A 27,910-nucleotide genomic window follows, 5' to 3' on the forward strand; every position below is an offset into this window, starting at 1 on the left:
GGATCATGGCGACTTCTGCTCTAACACCACATGTTAATTCATTCCCCCAGATCACAACAAAGGTCAATAAGCGGTCAAACGAGTTCGCAGAGAACGTTAAGCTGTGGAAGCCGATCCTGGAGAAATACCAAAATGCCCTCAAGTTGAGTGCATCCGAGGGTAGCGAGCAAAGCATTTTGAAGCACACCAGACGAGGACAGTTGCGAGGTACAATTTTCTACATTATATGACAAGAGGCAATCAGGAATGTTAACGTTGGTCTTGTGCAAAAGCTCGTGAACGGGTGGCTCTTCTCCTAGACGAGGACTCCCCTTTTCTGGAGCTCCAGCCATTCGCAGGTTATGAGAATCCAAGCTCCTCCCCAGCTGCAAGCCTAGTAACGGGTATTGGTCTGATCCAGTACGAGCATCTGGTTGAATGGATCAAATGCCAGGAGAATGCTGAAAGGACAATTGCAGTAACGTTCCGACAATGATAATAGCCCATATTCCTTCTTTAAAAGGCGGCGCATGGAACTATTTCACTGGTCAGCACAATCTTTCCTTTTACGTTGCCCTTCTCACGAATACTTAGTGCAAAAACAAAATCGCGCGACAAACATTGCCACTAAAAACGGCCTTCCCATTGTCGCACTCGTCCACTCGGTAGGTCGGCAAGGAGAATACTCCAGTAGATTGGCATGCGCTGAGCTCATCTTCCTTCATATCTAGGCCGGTATCTATCTGCCACTTCAGTTTCATGTCTTTCCGTATGGAGGAAAGCTGTTTCGAGATCTCTCAGTCCGCACCAGAAAGGGTCATCAGTCTTGCGCTGTCGTCTTTGGAGGCTCGACCGCTGGGGGAGCCTATCATCCCGCACTTTCGGATTACACGATATTCGTGAAAGGTCAAGCTAATGTCTTCCTCGGCGGCCCACCGTTGGTCAAAATGGCTACAGGCGAGATCGTAGAGGCCGAGGATCTTGGGGGCGCAGAAATGCATGCCACTGTGACAGGTTTAGCTGATCAGCTGGCTGTCGATGAGTATGAACCATCCATTGCACTCCTTATTGTCAGGCACTAGCTGTGTGCTAACAACAACACCCCATTGGCGCAGATTCGATGCAATTCGCAAAGCAAGACAATGGATCCTGACAACAACAGCAGCAAGACTCGTAGGACGATATAGTCAACCTGATGTACCCCCACAGCCACCACTCTATGATCCGGAAGAATTGTATGGAGTCATGAACCCCGATATCCGTCAGCCGCTGGACATGATGGAGGTCATTCTACGGATTGTCGACGATGGGAGGCTGGATTCTTTCAAACCTTTATGGGGCAAAGCAATGATAACGACCTGGGCTTATATTCATGGTACGTTTGGAATTTCCCAGACCAATCAACTTTATATCAAAAGCCCATCTATACCATTTAGCTAAGACTGCAACGATGCTTGCTCCCAGGCCATCTCACTGGACTTATCGCCAACCATCTGCCGATAATCAGCCCAGACGAGTCGGACAAGTCTACGCAATTCGTTCATGTCTGCAACCAAATGTAAGAAGAGGATACAGATCTCACGTTTCGGTCTTTTGAAGACTAATTTGGCTGCGGCCCCTACAGGAGGGTTCCGATTGTCTTCCTCCACAACGTGACGGGGTTTATGGTCGGCTTGAAAGCTGAACGAGCTGGATTGATAAAGAAAGGTGCTAAATTTGTCAGCGCCATCAGTACCAGCCTCGTCCCTCACATCAGCATCCTTATTGGCGCATCGTACGGGGCAGGAAACTACGCCATGTGCGGGCGGGCCTTTAAGCCACGGTTCTTGTTCGCATGGCCAACCAGCCGCTGCTCAGCCATGGGGCCGGAACAGCTGTCTGGGGTCATGGACAGTATCACACGAACCTCTGCAGAGCGATCAGCTCGACCGGTAGACGAGTCTCGTCTGTCAGCGCAAACAGAAGCCCTGAGGGCCCGAGTTGAACGAGATTCGTCAGCGTACAAATACTCGTCGTACCTCCATGACGATGGTATTATCGACCCGCGAGACACACGAGACGTTCTGGGAATATGTCTAGAGGTTGTGAAGAACACACAAATCAAGTCTAATCCAGGGTCGAGGAATCTGGCAAGGATCTAGAATACTTAGCAGCATGGCTAAACAACTGGGCGGCGTAATTAATTTTGCCCAGAGCGCGGGTGGGCCAGTGAACAAGTGGCTGTCTCTGGGCGAGAACTCCTGTCATTGGACCCTCTGGGAATGCACGCAGAAGTTGAATAGGCACAACTGGATTTAGTCCTCGCAATAATAGTTCGCCTGATGCTGGACGGGCACCCAGCGGGGCTTTACGTACCTAGATAACTTTGCATCCATTTGTATACTGAACGAAATACCGCTGATTCAGTCTGTTGACCTGCCTTAATACCGACCTGACGCTTTTGGCGGCCTAGCGTCCAATGTGGACTCTCAGACCCTCAATCAATTCGCAGACGCGGCTCGGCTTACGACAAATCCGAAAGGTAACGGCTTGATCTGTTCTAGGCACGGCATTCAACTGCGATGATATAGTTTGAGGCATTGCCCCGGAACCGAGACCAGAAGAGGAGCTCGCGATAAGGTGCTTCCAGAAAGGCGAGAGATTCGTGAAAACTCATAGCTCCTCGACAACGTGATGGAGACTCCAGCCGTACGTATTGTCGAAGTGGGTCCACGAGATGGTCTACAAGCCGTTGAAGAGATTGTTCCGACAGAACTCAAAATCCAGCTCATTCAAAGACTCTCCAAGACTGGCCTGCGATGTATAGAAGCCACTTCGTTCGTACCGTGGCGATGGATTCCTCAACTAGCCGATCACCGAGCGGTCATGCAAGCGATCAAAGAAATCCAAGACGCTGCCAGTACCCAGATCAGATACTCCGTGTTAGTCCCGAACCTCAGAGGATTTCTGGCTGCCGCTGAGGCAGGTGCGCGGGAAGTAGGAGTCTTCGTATCGGCTACTGAGAGGTTCAGCCACAGCAACAGCAATTGCAGCGTCAAGGAGGGCTTAGCGCGTGCCAAAGAGATTGTAAAGAAGGCCGGGAATATGGGAATACACGTACGAGGGTAAGTCATCCGCTCTGCAAAAGAGATCGGAGTGGCAGCATGGTGCTTATGGATGTACGCAATATTTGGTTTGACTTACACGAATCGGGCCGCTAGGTACATCTCTTGTGTCTTCTCGTGCCCATTTGAAGGCCCAACAGATCCACAGGATGTGTTGACGGTCGCGCAGGAGCTGCTCAACATGGGATGCTACGAAGTCAGTCTCGGCGACACTACGGGAACTGGTACTCCAGCCCATGTTCGACGTTTGCTCGACGTCCTTCTGAAATCCATCCCTACCTCTCGACTGGCGGGTCATTTCCATGACACGTACGGTCAAGCTGTGGCCAATGCTGTCACAGCCTACAAGCTAGGTCTGCGCACGTTCGATAGTAGCGTGGGCGGCCTGGGGGGGTGTCCCTACAGCCCAGGGGCAAAGGGTAATCTAGCCACCGAAGATCTCGTCTACACTTTCCAAGAGATGGGGATTGCAACGGGCGTGGATTTGCACAAGCTGGCAGAAATTGGGCATTGGATAAACGAAAAGCTGGGGAAGCCAAATGGCAGCCGAGCGGGTGCAGCCATCTATTCTAAACATGACGCCGCACCAGCTAAAGGCACCCCCAAGTGTCAACCTGCAGTTTGGACCATGGTCAAAATAGACCCAGAGTACGAGCTGCTCCGAAATGTGTCAACAGTCAAGATAGTGCTGAATCGACCCCGCAATGGCAACGCTCTGACCCGGACAATGCTCACACACCTGACCACGCTCTTCGAGACGCTGTCCAAAGACTCTTCGGTGTTTCATATTGTTCTCACAGGTACGGGCAAGTATTTTTGCACGGGAATGGATCTCAGCAGCGGTGGCGCCACAGCTACTGGGGCGGACGTGGCTTCGAAACAGGACCAGTTCGAAGGGCTGTACCAGCTATTCGAGGCTATCGACAGAACTCCTCAAACAACCATCGCACTAATCAATGGACCAACATTTGGGGGCGGAACCGGACTTGCCTTTGTCTGTGACATCCGCCTGGCTCAAGCCAATGCCACGTTCACCATGACCGAGGTCAAGCTAGGGCTTTGCCCTGCAACTATCTCCAAGTTTGTCGTTCGCGAGTGGGGGATAGCCATTGCTCGTGAGGCTATGTTGACAAGTCGACCGGTCACCGCGCAAGAACTGCATCGTTTTGGAGTGGTACATGCCATAGCCGCTTCACCTTCGTTACCGTTGTCCGGGGTCGTGGATGAATCGCGCCAAAACCTTGATCAATTATTGCAACAATATTGCGACAAATTCCTCCACCGTGCTGCCCCGCAAGCATCTGCACGTACGAAGGAGCTCGTCTCCGCTGCATGGCGGTATGCCGGTGATGAGCGTCAAGACAAGGTCATCAAAGACGTGTTCGAGTGGATGATTGCTCCTAGCAAGGAAGCTCAGATCGGCACGGACGCATTTCGAGCGGGAAAAAAGGAAGTGGACTGGTACATGGAGTATCAAAAGGGTAAACTGACCAAAGGTAACGGCCGGAGCCTTAAGCCCAAGTTGTAGCTAGAGACACTCTCAGTTACGGCTATTGAGCCTCTGCCACACAGTAAGTTTGCAGTGAAGTGAAACGAGGAGGTGCTAGCTCTCCCCTCAATTCCGTCCTGCAAACTCCCTGTCTCCTGACGACGAGCCTTACAAGCACCGCTAGGGCATGATTTGGTGCCTCTCAAACTCCTGAGAGGGTGTGTAGCCTGTGGTCTCATAGAATCTGTGGTTGCACAAAGTCCGAAGGAGATGGTCACGAAGGAGTGGTGCTCTGAGGCTAGCAGCTAGTTTTGCAATTCCGAGCATTTCCGATTCCGTAGCCCTCGAAAGCCGAACTTCTTCACCGTGGGAGGAATAGCCTCGTTGTGTCAGAACATGCCGATGTGAAACACAGTTTGACCCCTGGCCTTGGTTACGACTTCGACGCCGGGCCGATCTGGGCATGTTGTCTATTGCTGGTGGCTCGCAATCTTTGTAACCCGTTGGAGCTACAATGAAAGTACCGGCTGTTGGCTCAGCGCGAACGAAAACTTATATTCTGCCGCTCAGAATCGACGCTCGATGCTCGCACATTTACATCGCACGCTATCTGCAGACGGAAGCTTATGTAACACCGATCAAATATAAACGATGGCAGAGATCTTTGGTTCGCCTCTCCCTTATGCTGACCCTCTGTGGTACTCTCGTGGCGTGTCTCCGTACTACAATGAGAGCCATAGACAGCTGAGAAAGGACGTCCGCCAGTACGTGGACAACTATCTTGCTCCACATTGCGAGCAGTGGGAGAAACAAGGCCACGTGCCCGCAGAGGTGCGTTCCAAGCTGCTTGCTGTTCTTAAGACTCTGTCGAATGGCTGTCGAACTATCATGTGCTTACAATCCGCTTGTAGGTAATTAGGAAGCATTCAGAACTTGGCTATACGGCAGTGTCAGTATTCCCTCTAGACAAAGAATACGCTCAAGGCATCCGGCTGCCTGGAGATATATCGTTGGATAAATGGGACGCCTTTCACGACTTAATCTGTATCGACGAGATTGTGCGGTGCGGCTATCTCGGGGTTGTTTGGGGCTTGACAGGGGGAAATATTTACGGCGCACCACCTCTCGTCAACTATGGGACTGCACGACAAAAGCGCCAATTCCTTCCGGACATCTTGAGGGGAAATATACGTTTCGCCCTCGCTATCACCGAGCCTGACGGTATGTAAAATTCTTTCGTGTGTCGAATGTACTATATTCGTTGTTACGTCAAACTAAATGAATACGGTATCCTAGCTGGCTCTGATGTCGCCGGTATCCAGACAACTGCGATGAGGAAGGGAAACGTGTATGTGGTGAATGGTGCGAAGAAATGGATCACCAATGGCTTGTGGGCAGACTACTGCACGACTGCTGTGCGAACCGGTGGCTCTGGGGCCAGCGGCATCTCTGTACTAATAGTTCCCATGAGAAGCAAGGGCGTCACATGTCGTCGGATGGAAAACTCTGGTGTATCAGCGAGTGGTAAGTTCCTGGCTGCGCTCCGAAAAGATATTGGTCCTCGAACACTAATTGCGCACTGAGTACAACAGGATCGACATATATTGAATTTGATGAAGTGGAAGTGCCAACGGAAAATCTGCTTGGCTTGGAAAACCAGGGATTTTCGATGATTATGTCCAGTACGCTGCCAAAGCCCTCGAGACTTTTATGTGTTATGACACTAAGCTCATCCCGTGAATAGATTTCAACCACGAGCGTCTCTGGCTTGCTTGTGCGAGTCTTCGACTGGCGAGAGTTTGCGCTGAAGATGCATTTAGACATGCTGTCACACGAGAAACATTTGGCCACAAACTAATTGAGAGCCCAGTCATACGCTGGAAGTTCTCATCTTTCGGTAGACTGCTCAACTCCGCACACGCGCATATGGAGGAACTCACATATATGCTACATACCATGGACAAATCAGAGGTCCAGGCAGCACGCTTAGGAGGTCAATTGGCGAATCTCAAAGTCCTGGCTGGCCGCATTTTAGAGCATGTCAACCGCCAAGCTCAACAAGTGCTAGGAGGGGCGGGGTACAACAAAACTGGTAAAGGAGCCCGGATCGAACAAATCAGTCGAGATCTAAGGCCGCTGGTGGTAGGAGGAGGAAGTGATGAGATCTTGTCGGACTTGGCTATCAGAGAAGAGATCAAGCGAGCAGGTGTTCCTGCTAATCTCAGCAGACTTTGAATCTGGACCAGCAAAAGTTGACGAGGCTTTACAGACAATCTTATCGTTCACTGTTTGAGTTGAGAAGATATCATAAGCTTGGCACTACCTTCTCTTGGCTGTCCTCTTCAAATGCCTATAATGATGTATTTTCTCTGCTATGTGACTTAGCGAGCTTCCTTTTCTTCTCAATCCATCCCGTCAATTCCACCGGGCTCATATTGTGCATCGACACTACCCTGGGTTTGCGCCATGCAGTCACACTCGCTTCGGCATAGTTGGTCTCGGAAGCATAGAGTTCTTGAAAGCTTCCAAAGTGCCTCTGACATTCGAGCATCATACTGTGAAGTTAAATAGCTATGAAGACCCCTGCTGCTGACGGGCTCAGCAGTCCGTCTCTCAACGCCTCCTCGTCCACACCCTACAAGAGATGTTAGTGCCGCTACATCTGAGTGCTGTACTAGTGGGGTGCATCATTATTCAAGTCCGCCACGTTTCGGAATTGGGAGTAGTCGGACACAACTGCTGCCTGTTGGCATTGAGCGGCAGTATGTCCCACCGCGGTGAGCTCATTTCCTTTTCCGCGATTCCAAGTGATGTCTCCCATGCTTGGGCTGGTCTCTTCAACAGAGTAAGTTGAGACGAACATCTCACTCAATAGATTCAGTGGCCTTCATCCACTTCTGCTCGCAACCGTACAAAGACAATATTGGTCTGGCCATGCCTATCTTTAAATCTTCACTACCTCCGATTGAGGTACCATCGCACCTACCAATATGGAAATGGCTATTTGACTCTGAATACAGTCCATTACGACGGTACAAGCTCGAGGAGCTCGGAGGCTATACGAACGCTATCACGAAAGAGCACCTTAGTTACAGTGATTTGAGGTTACACACCATCCATCTCTCCACGGCACTTGTGAAGAGATATGGCCTACAGGAAGGCCAAACAGTCAGCATATTCTCTCCCAACACCGTCTGGTACCCCTGCGTCATGTTTGGCACTCTACGTGCTGGCGGGATTGTGTCTGGAGCCTCGCCCGCATATAATGTTGAGGAATTAGCATTTGCACTCAAAACTGCTGAAGCCAGATTTCTCTTCACGGCGCCGAGTATCTTACCAACCGCGGTGGCCGCGGCTAGGACTGTGGGAATACCACAGGACCATATCTTCCTCATCTACGGCGAGGCGCAGAACTTCACCACGTTGAATGAATTACTGGAAATCGGCAGGTCGTATGACACTTGGGGACAAGTCGAGCAGTTCAGGGTGCCACCGAATAAGCAAAACAAGGACATCTGCGCTTTTCTCTCCTTTTCGAGCGGAACCACAGGTCTTCCCAAGGCTGTCATGGTGGCGCATTCGAATATAATCGCTCAGTGCCTACAAGTGAGCCAGATGACCCCGGGCTCTCTACGCCGAATCCTTGCAGTCCTACCTCTTTTCCACATAACTGGTCTTGTGCATCATCTGCATTTGCCTTTTCTACTCAATGCCAACGTATATCTACTGCCTAGCTTCACAATGGAGTCGACACTACAGAGTATACAAGATTATCAGCTCGAAGAAGTGCTCCTAGTGCCACCGATATTAATCCGTATGGTACGCGATACGACGCTACTTCAAAGATACAACCTCACCTCGTTGCGGCGACTTATGTCAGGTGCAGCGCCCTTGTCTGCAGAGATTCTTGCATTACTCCAGCAACATTTCCCCAACACGGGGTTCAAGCAGGGCTATGGAATGACAGAGTCCTGCTCATGTATCACTCTCCACCCACCGGATAAATATGATTATAAATACGCGACTCGAGTGGGAACGATCGTACCTTCGACAGAGATAAAACTGGTTGATCCGCAAAAGGGCACAGAGTGCGGAATAAACGAGCCTGGAGAGATATGGGCTCGCGGACCTCAAGTTGTTATGGGATACCTGAATAACAAAAAGGCTACCGAAGAAACCTTCGACAAAGATGGGTTCCTCCACACAGGTGATATCGGAAGTATTGACGAAGAGGGAATGGTTACCATTACAGACCGTCTAAAAGAGATGATCAAGGTTAACGGTATCGGAGTGGCTCCTGCCGAGCTTGAAGATCTGCTTTTGGGTCATGAAGATGTCGAGGACGTGGCTGTTCTGGGTGTCAAGGACGACTACGTGGGTGAGCGTCCTAAAGCGTATGTCGTCGCAAAGCCGCTCATGCAAAAGCACGAAAGTCTCGATGCCTTGCGCAAACGGCTCTTTCAGTACGTCCAAGAGAGAAAGGCGCGATATAAATGGATCACCGAAATCGAGTTCACGGACGAAATCCCCAAGTCGGCCTCCGGAAAGATCCTAAGAAGAGTCCTTAGAGACACAATGTCTCGACGTGGGAGTGGCCTCAGAAGTCAAGGTAGTCCGCGAGCAACCAAGATGTAGGTAGTATGAGGTCGTTTTATAAAGCAGGAAAGTTTAACATTTCACAACCTACTTCACTCAAATCACGACGGCAGCGGTCGAACCTATCGCCGTTCTTTTTAGGCCGACGGAGAGAATGTTTCTCGGAGTTTTCCGTTGTAGGCTTTTGTTCCATTTCCCATCTTTAATTATCAAAACGGTTTGTTGATCTAGCACTCTGCCATCGGCATTCGCGGCTGGGAGTCGCAACGACTTTTCAATGTATTCCGAAGCTCCTCACTTTGTCCTCAATTCTCTCAAGTTGCTCGCGTGCTACACCAGGGAGTTCAGCCGCGTTTTCAACCACGGACGTGGTCTGACTTACTTGATAAGGATTGTTTTCGTCTCTGTGAATGATCGGAGAACCTGGGACTTGTCAGCAAAAACATTCGTCTATGTCACGATGTTGAAGTGTGCTACATACGTCCATTCCAAACTCGCGGCCCATTCCGGACTGTTTCACGCCGCCAAAGGGGGCTTGAATATTGAGCTAATCTCGTCAGTATCATGCAGTCTTGGAGGCCTTGCCTCTACTTACTATGCTGGCACAGTTAACCCCCACGATTCCTGTCTCAAGCTTCGATGAGAGACGGAGTGCCCGGCTTATATCTCTCGTGAATACTCCGGACATCAGCCCATATTCTGTGTCGTTGGCTTTCTGAATGACCTCTTCCTCAGTGTCAAATGTGCTGACTACGGAAACTGGGCCGAAGACTTCGTCGGTCAGAATCTCAGCCTTGGGCTTGGGATTCACGAACACAGTGGGCTCAATGAAGCAGCCGGTCGTGCCGATCGAATCTCCTCCTACCAAGAGCTCGGCCTCTCCTGCCTTAGCCCTGTTGATCATACCTCGGACTTTTTCAAAAGCAATCTTGTCTACCAGAGGGCCGTAGGCTGTGTCAGGGTCGAAAGGGTCTCCCATATACTTGGCCGCTTCTCTCATTTTCTCAACATATCGTCTGACGAATTCATCAGCGACTGATCTTTGGACGTAAAGGCGTGAAGCAGCAATGCATATCTGGCCACTTCGAGCCATGATAGCTCTGAGGGCCCATTCGACAGCGTTGTCCAAGTTAGCGTCCTCGAAAATGACGTTTGGCCCTTTTCCGCCTGGTCATAGTCAGGATATCTTGGTTTCCATACATTACCAAAGAGAGAGGACTCACCAAGTTCCAAAGTCACACGCTTAAGGTTACTTTGAGCAGCAGCTGCTTGAATCTTCTTACCGGTGGCAATGCTGCCAGTGAAGCTAATTTTGCGGACCCGCATGTGCCTGGAAAAGAGCTCGCCCGTCTTCCCCGGTCCGGTGACAACCTGGACAACACCCTTGGGGATTCCTGCCTGCTCAATGAGTGGAGCCAGCGCAAGAGACGCAAGGGGTGTCTTCTCCGAAGGTTTGATAATCATGACATTTCCTGTGACTAACGCAGGTGCGACTTTATGAAAGAACGTTGCCACTGGAGAATTGAAGGGACAGATGCCCACGCAAACCCTGTTGTCAAGTCTCAGTAAGGTGTCTCTCCTTGAAAATGTTTTCGGAGCAAAAGATCAACACTACCCGAGGGGCTCATTTTTGACAATCTTCACAAAACCGTCGTCATCAGGAAAATAATCACCCTTGAACTTGTCGCACCAACCGGCTTTCACCCTATCAGTAGGCCAGTTGATACGGATCAGAGCTCGAAATGTACTCACACATGTAGCGAAGTCCGTTGACAATGTAATTCTTCTCTCGCGTCGGAATAAGAGACACAGGGTGTCCACCAGTGAGGGTGTCAAGGCGAAGTAGGTCTCCTAGGTGCTCGTCCAAGATTTCGGACAGCCTGTACAGACAACGAGCCCTTTCTGCCGATGTAAATGTGCTCCATTCGCCTCTGAATGCGGCCTCAGCATGGCGAACTGCCGCGTCGACATCTTCTTGGGCCCCAACCGGCACGCGGTCTGACACTACCGTGTCGTCTTTTGGATTGCGAACGGTGAATACTTCGTCGGTGCTGGGCTTGACGTACTCGCCGTTGATATAGAACTTGGTTAGCTCCGTTGGCTTAGGAGCCTTGAAAGACGTCATCTTGCTTTTTGCAGAGCTACATGAACATGCCATAGGTCGTTTCCGTGCGCTCTACGTGTGTATTAGAGGAGTACCAGCTATGTATTTGGGGACAGCCCCCGATACCCCAGACTTCCGGCTAGTCGACACTAGCATCAAACGCTTTGCTCTGCCTGTAGGAGGAAATGTTGATTCACCGAGGCGTCGGGGTCTGGGGTTACCAGTGGGGTAGGCATGGGTGGGAGTCGTCGGACGAGGCGGAATGTTCAAACATACGTTTCGGACGGACTGCGGACTCCGCTCCGAAATGGCGTGCTCCCGTTGTCTGTGTCTGCTTGTCTCTTTACTCGTCCGACAGAGCACAATTCGGAGTCTCCTTGGTCACATGCCCTGAGCTCTGAGCAGGTCTGTTGTGCGGATGGCGAAGCTAGGCTGCACCAGGGCCAAGGTTCGTGGAGTCATTTGAGGGTTTCCGAGGGTTTTTGTCTGGCTCTTCGTGAATAGAGTGTCCTTCCAATCGACCTACTCACCCGAGTGCGAACATGAATGCGCTACTGGACCCGATACGATATGCAACCTCCACTACAAATACAACTATCGTCGGCAATGTCTGTGGAACTGGTGCTTCCCTTCAGCTACCATTAATGACGCGAGTCTGGCTGCGCACTTTGGGAGCAGTCAGCATTGCAGCGGCCCAGTAAGAAGGTGTGCCGGGCATATTTCGTTCACGGCACAAATGATGATTATTACAATCAGAGTGTGGGAGGCAGGAAAATGATCACAAGGGCAAGATAACAAGAACACGGCTGCTATAAGTCATCGAAGCGGCCAGTAGACGCCCATTCTTTCCACAGGAAGGCCCACGCTTTAGCTACCTAGACACCTAGTGGAAAGCGCCTTCTTCGCAACTCCGGGTGATGTACGCGGTATAGGAAGAGTGGAGAGGTCCAAATTCCAAAGGACCAAGTCGGCGTCTCCTGGTGCGCCATTGTGCATTTTGGCCTCCTTCGCAGCTCTATCTTGAAGGTAAACGACAAGCTCTGCCAGCTCTACAAATTAACAACTACTGCAAGGGCAGCCATTTGATAGCTGCACTTAGACTTCCATTGAGCCGACTGAAGTGGCATGGGGCCTTGTAGGCCCTTCATAGCCCATCTGGAGACCCCGCATTCCCCCCGGGCTAGGGTCTTTCTGGGGGACGTATCGCCAAAGCGAAGCTACATAATGAACCAAGGAGCCTTCGTTAACCCCCCTGCTGAACCCTATGGTCCACCTCATTCCTTGGTCTTGACGCCTGAAATTCTGACCACTTTCTTCTCCACATCCAAACACCTGCTAGAAACTGTTGGGGTAAATTGTCATCTCTTGGTTAAGAGCGAGCATCCCTCGACGCCCGGGTTTGCTCCGTGGAGTGTGATTGTCTCCGCTGGCCGCCTCTGTCCGTCCTGGCGGCTGATAAAATGCAGGAGGATCAACTGTCTCGGTTGGCATGCGATCGTTGCTATCGGCGTAAGGCACGGTGTGACAAGGTTCTGCCCGCGTGCTCCACGTGCATACATGCTGGGACGGCGTGCTGTTATAACGCGCGAGGGGGTTTGGGCCGTGGCGACATCCCAGAGGCCCTTGGGCGTCGTCTGCGGCAGCTGGAGAACAAAAACCGCCTCTTGTCAAAACAGCTTCGCGAAGCACAAAATGTCGCGAGAGCCGCTGGCGAGTCCGCTTCTGGCGAGGACTTGGACGCGGCTGCCGAGATGATGGAAATACCGGACGAGAGCCACGACGGAGCAGATAAAAGCGAGTCAGAGAACGACAACGAGGTCGCTAAGGAAGTCTACTCCCTCTCGCTGCACGCTGGCAGGCCTCGGCAGTACCTGGGCTCGGCCAGTGGTGCCATCTTGGCAAACCTCTTCCCCCTTGGCGGCCGACCGAGACGCATCGCTGGCGACAGCAACAACAACGACGACGAAGACGAAGACTATTTTCGCCGATTTGCCACGGCTGGCGTACAGAGGTACAGCAGTCCTGAGATGGCCAAAAGCGTTTTGCCAGCCGAACCACTTGCACGGAGTCTTTTGGCAGCGTATCTGTCGCATGATCACCTGGCCTTCCCGTATCTCCATCCAAAAAAGTTGATCAACAACCTGACCTCGATGTACGCAGAAGAAAAGTACTATGAGTCTCATCCAGTGGAGGCATTTGCCCTCGACATGATCTTCGCCATTGCGACCGTCCAAGTCCACAGATTCTCCTGGCAATCGCTGCCCGATGCAGAGACGTACCATGAGCGCGCGATCTCGAAATTGGGGGTTGTTCTAGAGTCCGGAGGCTTGGTTGCTTTGCAGACCATCATGCTTCTTTGCCAATACAGGTTGTTGAGCGTATCCTACAGCACTTCGGCGAGTCTGTGGCATTTGCTGGGCATGGCAACGAGACTAGGTATTGAGCTAGGTCTCCATCGAGAGGCTGTCTATCGTCTCCCAGTTGGCCTATCACCCGCTGATGAGGAACACGTCAAGCAGGAACTCGGCATCAAACGCCGTTGCTTCTGGTCTCTTTTTCAGATGGACAGAATCGTCAGCAACACCTTAGGTCGTCCCGTGTCGATCAATCTTCTCGAGATCGACACAGAACATCCAGAAGTCGAGGAAGACCGGGACGCTTCCTGGGGTCCGTCGCCATCTCTAGAAGACTTGTTGCAGTATCCACACTGGCCGGCGAATACCAGAATCTTCAATCACATCACCTGGCATCGCATCATTACTGGCAAAATTCTGTCAAACCTACATAATGTGCCCAAGAGTCGGATGCCGGACCCCCAGACCTGCCTTGCCATCAAGCAGCAGCTTGCCGAAGAATTGGATCAGTGGAGAGCTGGCGTTGCCTTATTGCCCCTGGTCGATGTCTCTGCAACGAAAGGCAAAGACAAATCGAACTACAGGACACGGGAGTGGTACAACCTACTGTATCACAATTGCATTCTGATGTTACATCGCCCCATCCATTCCTTACAGGACATCCCGCAAACATCGGAAATTCTGACCCAGATTTATTACTCTTCCCAACAATCCATCTCCTCATACGCAGAGCTCCACAAAGCTCGTAAGATTAACTATGCCTGGGTCACCTTACATGCCGTCTTCCTCGTAGGACTCTCATACGTGTACGCGCTGCGGACTCATTTCCGGAACAGACGACGTCAAATGGAGGGGCCGGTGGACGGGTTGCCTCCGCCTCCTCAAGCGCTACTAACCCCGGAGCCGAGTATCAGTCAGATTGTGAGTGACATGAGGGCATGCTCGACGGTGTTGGTTGCCATCTCGGAACGCTGGAACACAGGCAGAGGTTGCCACGAAATCTTTGCCAGGCTTTCAGACGCCGTGCTGACCGATGCCTCCGAGTATTTTATGGGCACGAAAATACAGAGCATGTCCTCGTCAAACCAGGAGGGAGGACAGGACAGACATCCCCTGGCTGGCGAGCAAGTCTCTCAGCAGGCTCTGTGGCCTATCGGCAGCAATGACTTCGACCACAGCTATCAAGATTACTTTGGAGGGTTTCCGGAGCTTTTTGGTGACCATTTCGACGACAACATCTTGCTCCAACAGCCTTTTGGCTGGAACTTTGAGTCATAGTCAGAAACGTACACATGAAAAACCCTTGCTAAGGGGTGTTTGAGGAGTGGCAATTTCGGAACAGAGAACCAAAAAACGAGGAAATCGGGATGACGTGCAGGGCCTGCTCTGCCCGTATTTCAGCACGATGAAGATACTTCTTAATCAAGTCACGGGACTGTTTCTTCATTGCAAGTTTTCCTGGTCTATGATATGCGACCGCGGTCAAGAAACTTCAGAGGCACATCAACTAAGCGACTCCTCAAGAATTCGCCAATACCTTTGCCCAGCCCGTCAATGCGCTCTGAGGAGGCGATTCCTCCGGACAGATTATCTAGTATTCGACTGTAAAGAGGTACGTGTGTTAGTAAGGAAGGAGGAGATCATTTTAAGGGATCTGGGCTGGTCGGAGAGACTTACAAGTGCACGGCCTTAATAACGGTGAATTCCACGCGTTCTACACGTCGAGAAGTGTCACCATTGTACCAGTCGTCCCCAAGGAGGAGCTTGAGTCTCTCAACGGTCAAGAAGGTCTTGAGCCATTCGTATTCATCGTCGTACTGGGAGCGAGAAAAGAAGCCGATGTTCGAATTGTCAGCTTTGTCGCCTGATCGAGCGTGCACTATAGATCCCAGTGGCACCTTCCTTGTCCGCCCGAAGCTCGTCAAGTCCACTGGGTTGGCCGTCTCGTATGATGGGCGGATCCGGGGATATTCAGCCGTGCGCTGGGGAGGAGGGATATCGATCAGCCTACCAGAGTCTTCCAGCTCAACTTGGACTTTGATGGCGTCCTGGGGGATGAGAGCCGGAAAGATCTCCATGAACGGCCTTGGGTCCATGGTCCGGAAATCTAAGTTCATGTGGTATCCCGGGTAAGCCTGCATTCGGAGGGCGTAGATCGGGATCTTGAACTTGGCAGCACTGATGTCCTCTAGTCGTCGAGCTTGCGCGAAGATGCGAAAGAAGACCGTCCCGGCCTGTTGGCTTACAGGGTCCTCGGGTGACGTCCCGTATAGTTCGATACTGAGCTTGCTGAATTTATGGTCTTTGAAGATATGGTCGAGCTGGCGTCTCATCATTTTCACTTTGTCTTCGATGTCGAGGCCGTTGAGGTAGAATGTTGCTTCGGCCTGGTAGCCTCCTGGGGCGGTGAACATAACTTTCGTCGTCGGTGGGGGTGGTAGGCCCTTGACCCCGGATATGCGAATGCGGTCTCGCGTGCCGGGCTCCGCTTCGACTTTGATTTGCGACAGGTCAGCAACCACATCTGGGTTCAGATACAGGTGGCCCTGGAGCTCGTAGAGGATCTGCGCACGAACAGTGTCTTCCGTTACGCGACCGCCACCGACGGATAGAGTCGTCACAACACACTCCCCCTTACTGTTGATCTCGGCAATCGGAAAGGTCAGGTCCACCAAGTCGTCCAGGATCTCCTTGAACCCGGTAAAGTTAGCACCCGTCACGTACGGCCCGCACTCGGTGAGATGTCCTGCTACCAAGGCGCCTGCCAGGGCGTTATAGTCTTCCTCGGCCCACTGGAAACGCCAGGCCGCAACCCCCATGAGTGGCGAAGCGTCCGTGCATCGACCGCAGATGACGATCTGCGCCCCCGAGTGCAGGGCTTCCACGATCCCTCGGCACCCAATATAGGCCGCGCCGCAGACAGGCTTGAGCTCCCAGTCGTCCAGCTGCTTCTCCTCATGGTCGAGGTGCCTGAAATCATTCCTGTGCTGCCCCAGCTGGCTAATGACCTCGGGTACATCATCACCTAGCACGGCCGCAACGGGGACATCATATCCTCTTGACTTGCAAAGCTTGCGGACCTCGCGGGCGAGCGACCGAGTGTTCAGCGCACCGGCGTTAGTGACCACTTTGAGCCCCTGCGCGACAATATCGTCCAGGCACTCTTCCAGCTGGTCTAGGAATCCTTTCTCATAGCCCAGCTCAGGGTTCTGCTGTTTCACGATGGCATTCCAAGCAATGTTCATCTCCGAGAGCCAATCCCCGATTATTACGTCGACGTTACCGTGCTGCACCATGCGGGCCATTGCATGCGGATTGTCACCCGTCGTGGATGAGACGCTGCCGATGCGAAGGGTTGGTTTCGAGATCATCTTGGGAGCTGGTGTCGTTGGCGTCGTTGGGATTCTGTTGTGTTGCTAAAGGCTTTGCAACTCTATAATCGGATGTGTCGGCACGAGGACTTGGGACAGAGGAACAGAGGTAGTTTCCGCAGACCTGGCTGCGAAAGTTAGGAATATGAATCTAGGCACAAAGCTTCCCTGGGGCCTACTGTACCGTGCAGGTCTCTGGTGCAGGGTTATGCCCGAAGACACAGGCCAAGGTCGGTTGCCGGGCTCTGCGAGTGACACTGCCTCGCCTGGAGTATTGTTCAACATTCCCAGTCCAAGGCGATAGAGACCATCTCCTGGGGCTTCGGATTCGTTTCCATCCATTCCGCCAGCCAGGTTTCGGACGCTTAATGACTGGTTGGCAACAGAATGATCATTCGGACTCATGACAAGGCCACAGACTCAAAGGAGGCAACCCGCGGAGGACGCTCCGACGAAGGTCCGTCCCACCCTAATTCGCAAGTCTTCTCCCTTGGGAGCGCTTTATTGTTCGTTGGAGATTCCCGGATCTACTGGGCCGCAGTGCCTGCTTCTCACGAACGTGGAGTGAAGGAGCACCCAGAACAAGACTTTGGGTAGCTTCCCGCCTGAAGGACCGAACTGGATTTGCCAGATGCCGCCAGATGCCGCCAGTCCTGGATTGCCACGACAAGGGGCTGTTCAACGCTTATCCTTTTTTGTCTATTCTAAGCATAAAGGTGGGGAATTGTCGAGGGAGTGGGAAAGCGTTTAGCTATTGGCAACCTTGGACCTAGGGGCCACGGCGGTGGGGCATCTCGATTTATCCCTCGAACGGTTCGGTCCAAGTCCAGATCCATTGTCCGAAATCCCGACACGCGAACGAGAATAATGAGTGACCGGGGGGACTTTCCTCTCTTTTCTTTGAATCAGTCTTGCCATCACTTCCTGTATCGATGACGTACGACCCAGGACGCTCAGATATGAGCTAATTAAGAGGAAAACTGCGCACTGCTGAACTTTTATAATCGAACCAAGACTCCCAAGTGCGTAGTGTGAGTCTGAAGTTCTTCGAAGCACCTGGTACCCTCTTCTTCTTCGATCATGAACGTCGATGGCAAGGTCTTTGCGGTCACGGGCGCAGGCTCGGGGATGGGAGCCGCCATTGTTCGCCTCCTGGCTCGACGGGGCGCGCGCGCCGTGGCCGCCAGCGACATCTCGGCGAAGGGTCTGGAGGCCATCAAGGATTCTATCGCCCAACTCAATCTAAAGACTGAGATTCGGACGACCGTCCTGGACGTCACGTCGTCATCAGCCGTCGAGGGTTGGATCCAGGATACTGTTACAGCCTTCGGAGATCTGCATGGCGCTGTGAACTCAGCAGGCTTGCCGCAAACAATCGGTGTCAGACAATCCCCGGCCATTCTGGAAGAAACAGACGAGTCATGGAAGCAAGTCTGGGGAGTCAATCTCGACGGGGTCTTCTATTGTACGCGGGCCCAGATTCGGGCCATGAAGGCGTTGGGAACACCCAATAGCGATCGCGCGATCGTGAATATTGCCAGTATGGCTTCGCTGAAACACGACCCGGACGTCTACGCGTACCGGTCCTCCAAAGCTGCCAATGCGCATTTCACGCAGAGTGTGGCCAAGGACGTCTCCAAGTTTGGGATACGGGTCAATGCCGTGTCTCCGGGTAGGTCATGTCACCAGTGACCTTCTGTCCGAGATGTGAAAATGTCCTAACGCCCTTTTGTTACAATATAGGATCAACTGCAACTCCCATGTTGAGAGAATTCACTGGAGGGAAAGACGCACAATTAGAAGATTGGAAAAGCCGAGGGTGGGAGATCATCGAGCCGGACGATGTCGCCCGCGTGGTTGTTTGGCTCCTTAGTGAGGACTCGAGATCCGTGTTTGGAGCCAACATCAACATTGGGGCAGCGCCACCATAGACTTGGGCAAACGTTGAGCAAGGCGGCGACCATGTAAAGATGCAGTTCTACAAGCTTAGCGAGCCCCTATAACATACCAGATTGCCCTCTGTATAGACGGCCACTGTGGCTGACTTGGAAATGCGAGAAGCACTAACGGTGGGGGATTGTCATTCTGCACCAGAAATATCAATATTCGCGCTTGAAAACGCACCCATCTGGAAGCGGGGTTTTCCTTTGGAAGGATTCCGGCCAAGGAGCGGTTCAAGAAAATCTTAAGAAACATTCTCGTTCGTCGATACGGCGCTTGCTGTCCATACGCCTCTGTTGTGATTGTCAGCTTGCCTCAAGAACCCATTGTTGAGGCCGAGAGCACAGCTCGCATCGTCCGATAGCCCTTTCGACGCAACCTACCTATGCTTCTGCTGTCCGAAGTCACTTTGATCCGAGGTTCGCCGAAGTCAAGCGACAGTGATTGGACTAGATCCATCGAAGCCCATCCCGGTTGTTTACTTCCGTCCTTCCCCCACACAAGATTCGGAGGACAAACGCCGAAAACGGGCCGCAATCTGAAGCACGCTGCTCCCTGCCGAGTACATTATTTCACTTCCCCGTGGTTGCCAACTCAATGAGCATCTTTGGACGTCGAGTCCTTCCGAAGAAGCACCAACCATCACCAATACCCATACAACGAATACTAACCAACATGCCTCTCTCACTCGATCCAGAGTACTACCAAGTAGTGGAGCCGCTGCTGCCAGCGATGGCGAATGCGCCGAAATTGGCTGTAGGAGATGTCGCGGGAAGGCGACAGATGATGGATGCCTTTTTCGGTCCGGTCTTTCGCGCATACAATGACCCCGAAGATGTGGCTGAGGAGAAGTTTCCTGTCAAGTCCAGCGACGGCTTCGAAGTCCCGGTCTATCGCTTCACAAAGAAGGATACACCCGCCACAGGTTCGAATCCAGCCGTCTATTACCTGCATGGCGGAGGCTACATTGGGCTGGACGTGCCGCTCTACCGTAAGAAGATCAAGGACCTCGTTTCACGCTCCGGAGTCCAGATATTTGCTCCCGAATATAGATATGCGCCGGAATCACCCTACCCGATTCCAATTGAAGATGTCTGGGCCGGTTTACAGGATCTGAGCCAGAACGCGAAGAAGTATGGCGTTGACCCTGCTCGGATCGCGATCATGGGCGACAGTGGTGGTGGTGGTCTTGCCGCGGGCCTTGGGTTGAAGGCGAGAGATGAGGCCTTGACCCCACCATTGGCGAAACAAATCCTGGTCTATCCCATGGTGGATGACAGAAACATCAAACCGATGAAGGCGCTCGAGCCATTTGCGACATGGACAATTGACGACAACGCCACTGGCTGGCAGGCATATCTGAGCGGCAAGGCAGGAGCACCAGATGTTCCATATTACGCTGCGGCAGCACGAGTGCCATCAGTCGAAGGCCTACCCCCGACCTACATCGATACGGGAGATCTGGACATCTTCCGTGACGAGGACATCGAATATGCACGCCGCCTCGCTGCCGCCAACATCCACATCGAGCTCCATGTGTACCCAGGCGTGCCACATGGGTTCGATCTAATTGCTCCCAACATCTCTGTCACCACCTTCGCACTGGCCAACCGGGTCAAAGCTATTAAGTCAATCTAATGGATAGGATCAAAGCTGGTGATCACATAGAATTATGTACGCTCAACAAGCCGAATGATTAAACAAACCAACAGTCTACTATTGAGCATTTCAGCTTAATGAATGGCTGTGGAAACTCCAGGTTTTCGCTGTTGGCATCTTGGAACGTAACATCTACTGCTCGCCAAACAAAGTTGTTAAAAATAATAGAGCCACTGAACTGTGAATTTTCTATCACACAGCATTCACACTGCATGGAGGATCTATAACCCCCTTTCCAGGTCGACATCTTCCCAGCTACAAAATCGCGATTGCATTGGGCGGCGTGCCGACTCCGCCATACACATGAAGCGGGGCGCTTGTTAAGAAAAAAGACCACTGTTTCCTTTCCCGACAGACCTCTGCCAACCGCTCGAGATCCCAAAGCTCACCGATCGGGGTCCCCCAGTGAACCAGAAGCCATTCGTGAAGGCGAACCGCACCGGGATCCATAAACGGTATGGGAGTGACTTCGAAGCCGAGCGTGTCGGTTGCCACGGCGGCGAAATGGTGATTCCACAGCCACTTGACACTCTTTTCCGTCGCCTCAAGACCAATAAATGCACCTCGCTTGGAAGCCTCCTCTTGCTCCTTTTTACTCGCCTGAAGATGCCAGTCTGTGAAGCCCGTGCGAAGGATGAGGATGTCTCCGTCGCGTAACTGTGTGTTTTGATGCTTGATCACTGCTTCCAGTTCTTCCGTGGTGATGATCGTGTTCGAAGGGATGGGGACCGAGGCTTGCCCGGTTTGTTGGCGCCATCCATGGTAGTCCAAGAGAACGCCGCGGCCAACTATGCCACCGCGCTGTACCCATTCTACAGGGGCGGAAGAGAAAAAAGAATGTGGTGTTATCATCCAATGCCGGTCTTCGTTTTCTCCGAGCAAAATGCAACAGAGAGGGACTTACTCTGAATCCCCAGCCTTCCATCTGCCCGGTTCTCGTCGATGTCTCGGTGCTTGACTCCACCATAGTAGATGCCAGACTCTTGTAGTCCGATATGTCGTAGACCGTCCCACTGAGAGCTACTCTGCGTATTCAAGGTCAATACATCATCGTGAGCAACGATCTCCAAATCGGTGCCTTTGAGTCGCTCCTTGAAGTCGATGATCTGGTGGGTGAACCCTTGTCGCCCGGCGCCAAGGTGGTCGAAATGGTTTAACGGGAGATCCAATTGCACTGTGACGCCTGTCTTGATCTCTTTGGTTGCCTGTAATATCACTTCGGGAGTCAAGTAGTTGAGGGCTACGTGTTCCTGTCAGTGGACACTCGCTAGTATGTCTCCAAGGCCTTAGACTCACTTCCTAATTCGTCTTTCTCGCCCCAAAGAGCCCAGGCATTCCCTTGAGGCTGCCCTGCAGTTTTTGGCACGGAGTCAAAATCCGGATAAGTGGGCATAGTGGCAGGAAATGGTCCAAGATACCTGACGGCCTGATGGATATTTTGGACATCAAACGACAATCAAACGAAGATGTCTAATCCGTCCCAGAGGAAGGCTGCACCGTGATGCTATATCACGCTAGAACAAAGACCTCCGACTGTCGCAGAACTCGTGAGGGCTCGTGCCGCCTCCACCCACGGACGGAACATGGTTGCTATCTCTCAAGCACCTGAATCGAAGTTGTTGGCAAAGCAACCTATGCTTCTGCCCCTGCAGCACTCAAGGAGGCCACGAACGATTTCCGATCCGACTTTTGCATCCACCGAACGAAAAGGCGTCCGGAGATTCGGACTACGCCGTCCGAAGCCCTTGGGACCTCCCCCACTTCTCGGAATCTCCAAATGGACTGTACCTAGGTACTTCTCATAGCAGTCAACCGACGTGCTGAGTTCGCACGAAGCTTCTGTGTGTACGTGGTAGACCATGCCGCACCGTTTCGCAACTGGCCCCGAGCTCGATTTTGAGGAGTCAGGCGGTTCGAGATACGGACGGCAAGGGCGAGCCATATGTCACGCCAGTTGTATGTACAACAAAGTCCTATTCAAGTAGTATCTAGTCTCGATATATTCGGCCCTTCACCGAGGCTCTGACCACAGGAGTTGATGGTCTCTGCTGACCGGCCTGGCCACTGGTGGCCGGACGCTTGAGGCTCTGATAGCCTGCAAGTTTACCTTCACGCGATGTGTTCACCACTCAATGAGGCAGAGCGCAATGATATATACAATATGTTTTCATTTCGATATCTTTCCAGAGGACTTTATTTGTCCGTGTCTCCGACTAGCTCAGTTTGAACCCTTCATAGCCAGCTGCGGTACAATCTTTCAGGAGCTTCTCGTAGAGTCCCAACCCGCCCATATAGTTGAGGGCTTCACGGGGCTTCCCTGGCACATTGTCGCCCATGTACCAGGTCTTAGCCTTGACCATGAGGGTTTCGGCCGTTGCGTCGTTATTGATCTTTCTCCATTTCTCCTCCGCCGCACGGGTCGGTTCGATCTTGGTGTAATGATGTCGCTTCATCTCCTCAAGGAGACCGACAATCCAGTCGCCCTGGATTTCTGAGATGCGGGGCCCGATGGCGAACCCAGTTGGCGCCTGAGGGCCGTACATGAAGATCATGTTAGGAAACCCCGTGGTCGCTACACCCAAGTGGGTGTATGTGCCTCCCGCCCACTTATCCACCAGCTTCTGGCCGCCAGCGCCGGTGATGTCAATCTTCAGTAGGCTGCCCGTCACCGCATCGAAGCCGGTGGCGAGGACCAAAAGATCAATCTCGATCTCTTGGCCTCCGGTCATCTTAACACCCTTTGGTGCGATCTCGGCAATCGGGTTCTTCTTGATGTTATATAGGTCGATGTTGTTCCGATGGAAGCTCTCGTAAAAGTGGGTTTCCAACGAGGGTCGCTTCGTCCCCCACGGATTTTCTGGCTCCAACGGGGCTAGATTTTCGATCAATTCTGGATCTAATCCCGCAAGCCGGGCGCGGGTCTTGTCCACCCAGAAGTCGTACATTGCTCGGTTCACCACGGGGTTCTTCAGGATGTCTTTGTAGTTGTGGAGCCAGAGAGTGAAACCCCCGACCTTCCATTGTGACTCCCAGTACGCAATGCGCTCTTCCGGCGTGTCGTCTTCAGAGGTTTTATCCAGAAATTCATAGTCGAAGCCACCGAAAGTGTTTCGGATGTACTTGAACAGGGCTGGGTAATCTTTCTTTGCGTCAATTTGCTTTTGGACCGTCTTATCGTCGTACTTCTCCTGAACCATGGGGAGGGCGAGATTGGCGGTGCGCTGGAAGATCGTGAGATGCTCGACAATTGGCGCAATCTCTTGAATGACTTGGACACCGCTCGCTCCGGTACCGATGATACCGACTTTCTTCCCCTTCACGTCGACCCCTTCTTTAGGCCATAGTGCAGTATGATAAGCCTGACCCTTGAAGGTCTCCAGTCCCTTGATGTTGGGGATAAATGTCTTGGCGGCGAAGCCAGTAGCCAGCAGAAAAAATGGTGCCTTTGCGACATACCCTTTGTCCGTGACGGCTGTCCAGGTGTTGGAGCTCTCGTCGAAATCGGCCTTGACGACCGGGTTGTCGAAGAGAATATCCTTTTGGAGATTCCACTTCTTGTCAACGTGCTCAAAATACCTGACTATCTCATCGCGACGGGGGAAGCGCTCCTCCCACGTCCAGTCTTCCCATAGTTCCGGTGCGTTGAACTCATAAAACGGCCAGTGAGTGTCGACGCGAGCTCCAGGGTACGAGTTCCACCACCAAATTCCACCAAACCATTTCCCGGCTTCCAGGACCTTTACCTTGTATCCCAATTTACGCAGTGAGTGCAGGAGATAGATACCGCCAAAGCCCGCGCCGACAATGATGGCGTCAAACTCCTCTGGCTTTGAGTGCCCATTCACGGTCGCAGTTCCATTAACGGACATTTCGAGACAGAGGTCGCACGAAGGTGGGGACGTCTCGAACAAAATCTTGGCGTTGGCCGTCAAAACGAGAGAGAAGCGCAACTTTAGCACGGCGTCTGAATCTCTCCTCTGTAACAGTCAGTTGGATGGACAAGACACACTACGGAGTGTAAATGCATTCTATATAGCCTACCAAGAACCCGTCAAAGTATGTCACTCGATCTTTCATCGTCCGGTAAATGCTCGTCCGACACATCTTCTGTGGAATAAACTGTGTCGGCCTAAACAACATGGGCCTCCGAACATGTCGGAATTCCTGGACCAAGGCTTCTGAGTGCGAACTACCACTGGCAACCACAAGAAGGATTTCCGAGGTTCGACTAACGCACCGCACGCAATACCAGCCTCGTATCCTCGTCTGGCGGCTTTACATGGTGGGCGCGGAGCTGAATGCTTCGGAACCCGACTCCGAAAGCAAGAGTGTATTCCTGAGAAGAATTTACGAGACGATGACTGGAGGTTCGAGATTTGGGTTGGACTCTCCCAGAGTATGTTTCTCGTGTCATGAGGAGCAATGGCGACTCTGAGCGCCGCGACTGGCCCTAGACACCCTTCGGAGGTAACTCCGCCCAGAAAGAAATTGCTCCGATACACGACCCAGTACGCTTAGTCGACTCTTGAGCGATTGGCAGGCTGAAAGGACACCAGCCTCCGCCATCCCCAGATCCAACCTCCGACGAGTCCGGGGAAGCCAGCCTTGCTGACCTAGAGGCATGTAAAGGGGCAACTATTGCGATGTGGACCATCATATATGGCTACGAAACTTCACATTAGACGGATCATAGTGATACGTGTGCATGCTTGATCTCTTTCCTAAGGGGGCACTCTACAGCAGTCATGGCAACCGAAGAATTCTCGACGGCGCACACAGCGGCCAACACCAAGCTCCAGGAGCTTGCGCTTGCTCACGCCGATGAAGGCGCTCTCCAAGATATCACGCTCTCGAACACTCTGTCGACCAGTGTCGATAAGGTCGAGCAAGGCTATTTCATGAGTCTCCGCTTGATTGGAGCCATCTTCTCACTGGGCACCGCCGTGGCCGTCAGCTATTGGGGCTTTGCTCCCCCAGCAGCGGTCTTGACGGTTATCAATGCAGACATTGGTGAGTTGCGCGCAACCTACCCTGCTTCCTGAGACGTTTGAACATAGTCTGATGCCAATGCCTGCAAAAGGACCGAGTAACAATGCTAGTCTGTTCTCTATCATCTGGACTATCTCTTGCGGCATCGGTTCTCTCCTCTTTGGAAGGATCTCTGATAAGTTTGGGCGCCGTTGGTTTGTTATCGGGGCGTCCTCAACCGCTCTAGTTGGAGGTATGTATGGCAGCAGCAGAGCAGCAGAGCTTAAACGCAGACCCAGCTCACAAATGTGTGCAGGAATTATTGCTGCTACAGCCCAGGCCATGAATACCTTGATTGGCGCCAATGTGAGTGCACAGGGACACCTATCGTACTAATTTCCTCATGGCTAATCTGTATTCGCAGGTCTTGATGGGCCTTGCAGCCGGAGTCCATACATGCTACGGTTTGACAGTTGGCGAGATCTGTCCCAACCGCTTCAAATTCGTAGGCGTTGCATTTGCATGCCTTCCGAACATTATCTCCACTGGATTTGGGCAGTACCTGGGTACGGTGCTTCTGAGATCCTCTAATATGGCGCTGACAGTGTATCTAGCGCTTCGAATTGTCCATTACTACAACTGGAGGTGAACAAATTTCTGCCCCCTGTCTCTTTCACACACACACACGTACAAGGACCATGGACTGACGAGAGTCATAGATATATCTACTACATCTTCATCCCACTCATGGTCTTGGTCCTAGTCATGCAAGTGGTCTTCTATCGGCCACCAAACTTCGAACAGCTACACCGCGGCACCCGCACGAGAATGGGAGAACTCAAACGAGTCGACTTTCTGGGCTGCTTCTTGATTGTTGCGGGCCTCGTCCTTTTCTTACTGGGCGTTTCATGGGGTCAGTGAAAGAAAGTCCTTGGCTAACAATCTCAGGTAGTTTGACTGACAGAACCACAGGCGGCCAACCTCTTTCGTGGACATCCGGAACCATTCTAGGACTTATCATTACCGGAGGCTGTGTGGTAATCATATTCGTCTTCTGGGGTAAGCGGCTGCTCCCTTGCTCTCGTCTTTTCACTCCAGGCTTCATGCTAAAGAGTTTGAACAGAAGCCTACGGGCCGCATCCCAATCCCATCGTCCCGGTCCATTTCTTCAAAGATCTCAGGGGATTCGTCTGCCTGATCATCATAGAGTCCGTGGCAGGGACATCTTACGTCGCGTTGAGCATTATCTGGCCGTCGCGTAAGTTTTCATCATCAAACGGGGTCGTTGAAGTCCTTCAAAGCTGACAGCAAGCTTGCCAGAGGTTGCACGGCTTTACAGCTCTCCCACGACCAGTTGGCAGACCACAGCATGGCTATCGGTAAGGCTCTCGCAGCGGATACTCGGAAGATGTTTGGAAACAGCTGACAAAAGGGGGGGGTTTTGGGACAGACAACAATCGCCCTCGCCATATATTCGTCCATCGTCTGCTGGGGAGCCCTGGTGGCGATCCTGAAACACATCCGGCTGCAGCTCATCTTCCTCATGTCGGTCATGTTGGCGTTTCTGGGCTCCATGGCATCCTGCACTCCAAATAGCCTTGCGCGCAGCGCCGTGCTCTCCGTGTTCGCCGCCTTCCCTGCAGGCATCCTGGAAATCATGCCTGGTCTGCTCGTGCAGATGGACACCAACGATGCAGATCTCGGGACCACCTTCTGTATGTACCCAACCCCAAGCGCAGGTTTTTTTTTTCTTTTTTCAAGAATATCTACTGACTACGCACTCCGAACAGCCATCCTATACGCGATGCGGCCCATCGTCGGGGCCATCATGACAGCCATCTATCTCGCCGTCCTCAGCAGCAAGACCACATCCAAGCTCTCATCCCATATTCCCCCTGTGGCCATGCAAGCGGGTCTCCCTGAGCGCTCCGTGCCCGCGCTCCTCGAAGCCATCGTCGCCGGCACGCCCGACGCTCTGGCAAAAGTTCCCGGCATCACCACCAAGATCGAAGCCGCCGTGGCGGCGGAGCTCCCGTACGCGTACGCCGCAGCCTACGCGTACGTGTATTACTCGGCCGTGGCGGTCGCCGGGGTTGGCCTGATCGCCTGCTTCTGCGTCAAGGACTACGATCCCTACCTGACCAACCACGTGCCGCGCCAGATCTACAAGCTCGGGGACGAAGGAAAGGTCGGTAGTGGCGAAAGTGATGAGAAGCAGCAGCAGCAGCAGCAGCAGCACCCTGAGGTCTGGGAACATGAAGACGTGGAGAAAAGGCCAGCCACCGAGCATGTCGGCCCTGCTGCCGACGCGGTCGAAATTGCTACTACCGAAGCTTAGGTAGCTG

General features: G+C 52.5%; 12 protein-coding genes across 12 annotated transcripts; 8 read left to right on the plus strand and 4 right to left on the minus strand.

The window, feature by feature from the left end:
• Positions 1-5: 5 nt before the first annotated feature.
• On the plus strand, positions 6-2,120 carry Z520_07197 (uncharacterized protein; the record flags this gene model as incomplete). Its single annotated transcript, XM_016777696.1, has 8 exons — positions 6-207; positions 273-399; positions 459-526; positions 574-644; positions 711-1,021; positions 1,095-1,354; positions 1,444-1,537; positions 1,604-2,120. 8 exons carry the CDS (start codon positions 6-8, stop codon positions 2,118-2,120), a joined length of 1,650 nt encoding a protein of 549 aa, XP_016631206.1.
• Positions 2,121-2,652: 532 nt separating this feature from the next.
• Positions 2,653-4,611, plus strand: Z520_07198 (uncharacterized protein; the record flags this gene model as incomplete). Its single annotated transcript, XM_016777697.1, has 2 exons — positions 2,653-3,083; positions 3,180-4,611. The coding sequence occupies 2 exons, from the start codon at positions 2,653-2,655 to the stop codon at positions 4,609-4,611; spliced, it is 1,863 nt and encodes a 620-aa protein (XP_016631207.1).
• Positions 4,612-5,223: 612 nt separating this feature from the next.
• Z520_07199 (uncharacterized protein) lies at positions 5,224-6,807 on the plus strand (the record flags this gene model as incomplete). Its single annotated transcript, XM_016777698.1, has 5 exons — positions 5,224-5,403; positions 5,484-5,793; positions 5,869-6,096; positions 6,165-6,254; positions 6,317-6,807. 5 exons carry the CDS (start codon positions 5,224-5,226, stop codon positions 6,805-6,807), a joined length of 1,299 nt encoding a protein of 432 aa, XP_016631208.1.
• Positions 6,808-7,506: 699 nt separating this feature from the next.
• Positions 7,507-9,207, plus strand: Z520_07200 (uncharacterized protein; the record flags this gene model as incomplete). The annotated part of the gene is made up of 1 exon (XM_016777699.1): positions 7,507-9,207. One exon carries the CDS (start codon positions 7,507-7,509, stop codon positions 9,205-9,207), a length of 1,701 nt encoding a protein of 566 aa, XP_016631209.1.
• Positions 9,208-9,546: 339 nt separating this feature from the next.
• On the minus strand, positions 9,547-11,293 carry Z520_07201 (uncharacterized protein; the record flags this gene model as incomplete). Its single annotated transcript, XM_016777700.1, has 6 exons — positions 9,547-9,591; positions 9,650-9,715; positions 9,764-10,335; positions 10,392-10,717; positions 10,784-10,865; positions 10,921-11,293. The coding sequence occupies 6 exons, from the start codon at positions 11,291-11,293 to the stop codon at positions 9,547-9,549; spliced, it is 1,464 nt and encodes a 487-aa protein (XP_016631210.1).
• Positions 11,294-12,732: 1,439 nt separating this feature from the next.
• On the plus strand, positions 12,733-14,904 carry Z520_07202 (uncharacterized protein; the record flags this gene model as incomplete). Its single annotated transcript, XM_016777701.1, has 1 exon — positions 12,733-14,904. The coding sequence occupies one exon, from the start codon at positions 12,733-12,735 to the stop codon at positions 14,902-14,904; it is 2,172 nt and encodes a 723-aa protein (XP_016631211.1).
• A 185-nt stretch (positions 14,905-15,089) lies between these two features.
• On the minus strand, positions 15,090-16,997 carry Z520_07203 (uncharacterized protein; the record flags this gene model as incomplete). The annotated part of the gene is made up of 2 exons (XM_016777702.1): positions 15,090-15,228; positions 15,304-16,997. 2 exons carry the CDS (start codon positions 16,995-16,997, stop codon positions 15,090-15,092), a joined length of 1,833 nt encoding a protein of 610 aa, XP_016631212.1.
• A 1,080-nt stretch (positions 16,998-18,077) lies between these two features.
• On the plus strand, positions 18,078-18,928 carry Z520_07204 (uncharacterized protein; the record flags this gene model as incomplete). The annotated part of the gene is made up of 2 exons (XM_016777703.1): positions 18,078-18,669; positions 18,741-18,928. 2 exons carry the CDS (start codon positions 18,078-18,080, stop codon positions 18,926-18,928), a joined length of 780 nt encoding a protein of 259 aa, XP_016631213.1.
• Positions 18,929-19,613: 685 nt separating this feature from the next.
• Positions 19,614-20,576, plus strand: Z520_07205 (uncharacterized protein; the record flags this gene model as incomplete). The annotated part of the gene is made up of 1 exon (XM_016777704.1): positions 19,614-20,576. One exon carries the CDS (start codon positions 19,614-19,616, stop codon positions 20,574-20,576), a length of 963 nt encoding a protein of 320 aa, XP_016631214.1.
• A 276-nt stretch (positions 20,577-20,852) lies between these two features.
• On the minus strand, positions 20,853-21,990 carry Z520_07206 (uncharacterized protein; the record flags this gene model as incomplete). The annotated part of the gene is made up of 3 exons (XM_016777705.1): positions 20,853-21,409; positions 21,502-21,837; positions 21,894-21,990. 3 exons carry the CDS (start codon positions 21,988-21,990, stop codon positions 20,853-20,855), a joined length of 990 nt encoding a protein of 329 aa, XP_016631215.1.
• Positions 21,991-22,810: 820 nt separating this feature from the next.
• Positions 22,811-24,466, minus strand: Z520_07207 (uncharacterized protein; the record flags this gene model as incomplete). The annotated part of the gene is made up of 1 exon (XM_016777706.1): positions 22,811-24,466. One exon carries the CDS (start codon positions 24,464-24,466, stop codon positions 22,811-22,813), a length of 1,656 nt encoding a protein of 551 aa, XP_016631216.1.
• Positions 24,467-25,342: 876 nt separating this feature from the next.
• On the plus strand, positions 25,343-27,903 carry Z520_07208 (uncharacterized protein; the record flags this gene model as incomplete). Its single annotated transcript, XM_016777707.1, has 10 exons — positions 25,343-25,607; positions 25,678-25,818; positions 25,882-25,931; positions 25,990-26,169; positions 26,277-26,478; positions 26,538-26,624; positions 26,689-26,823; positions 26,886-26,944; positions 27,016-27,280; positions 27,356-27,903. 10 exons carry the CDS (start codon positions 25,343-25,345, stop codon positions 27,901-27,903), a joined length of 1,932 nt encoding a protein of 643 aa, XP_016631217.1.
• Between the last annotated feature and the right edge of the window lie 7 nt (positions 27,904-27,910).

Source organism: Fonsecaea multimorphosa (genome assembly GCF_000836435.1).
Source record: "Fonsecaea multimorphosa CBS 102226 unplaced genomic scaffold supercont1.14, whole genome shotgun sequence".
Lineage (NCBI taxonomy): Eukaryota > Fungi > Ascomycota > Eurotiomycetes > Chaetothyriales > Herpotrichiellaceae > Fonsecaea > Fonsecaea multimorphosa.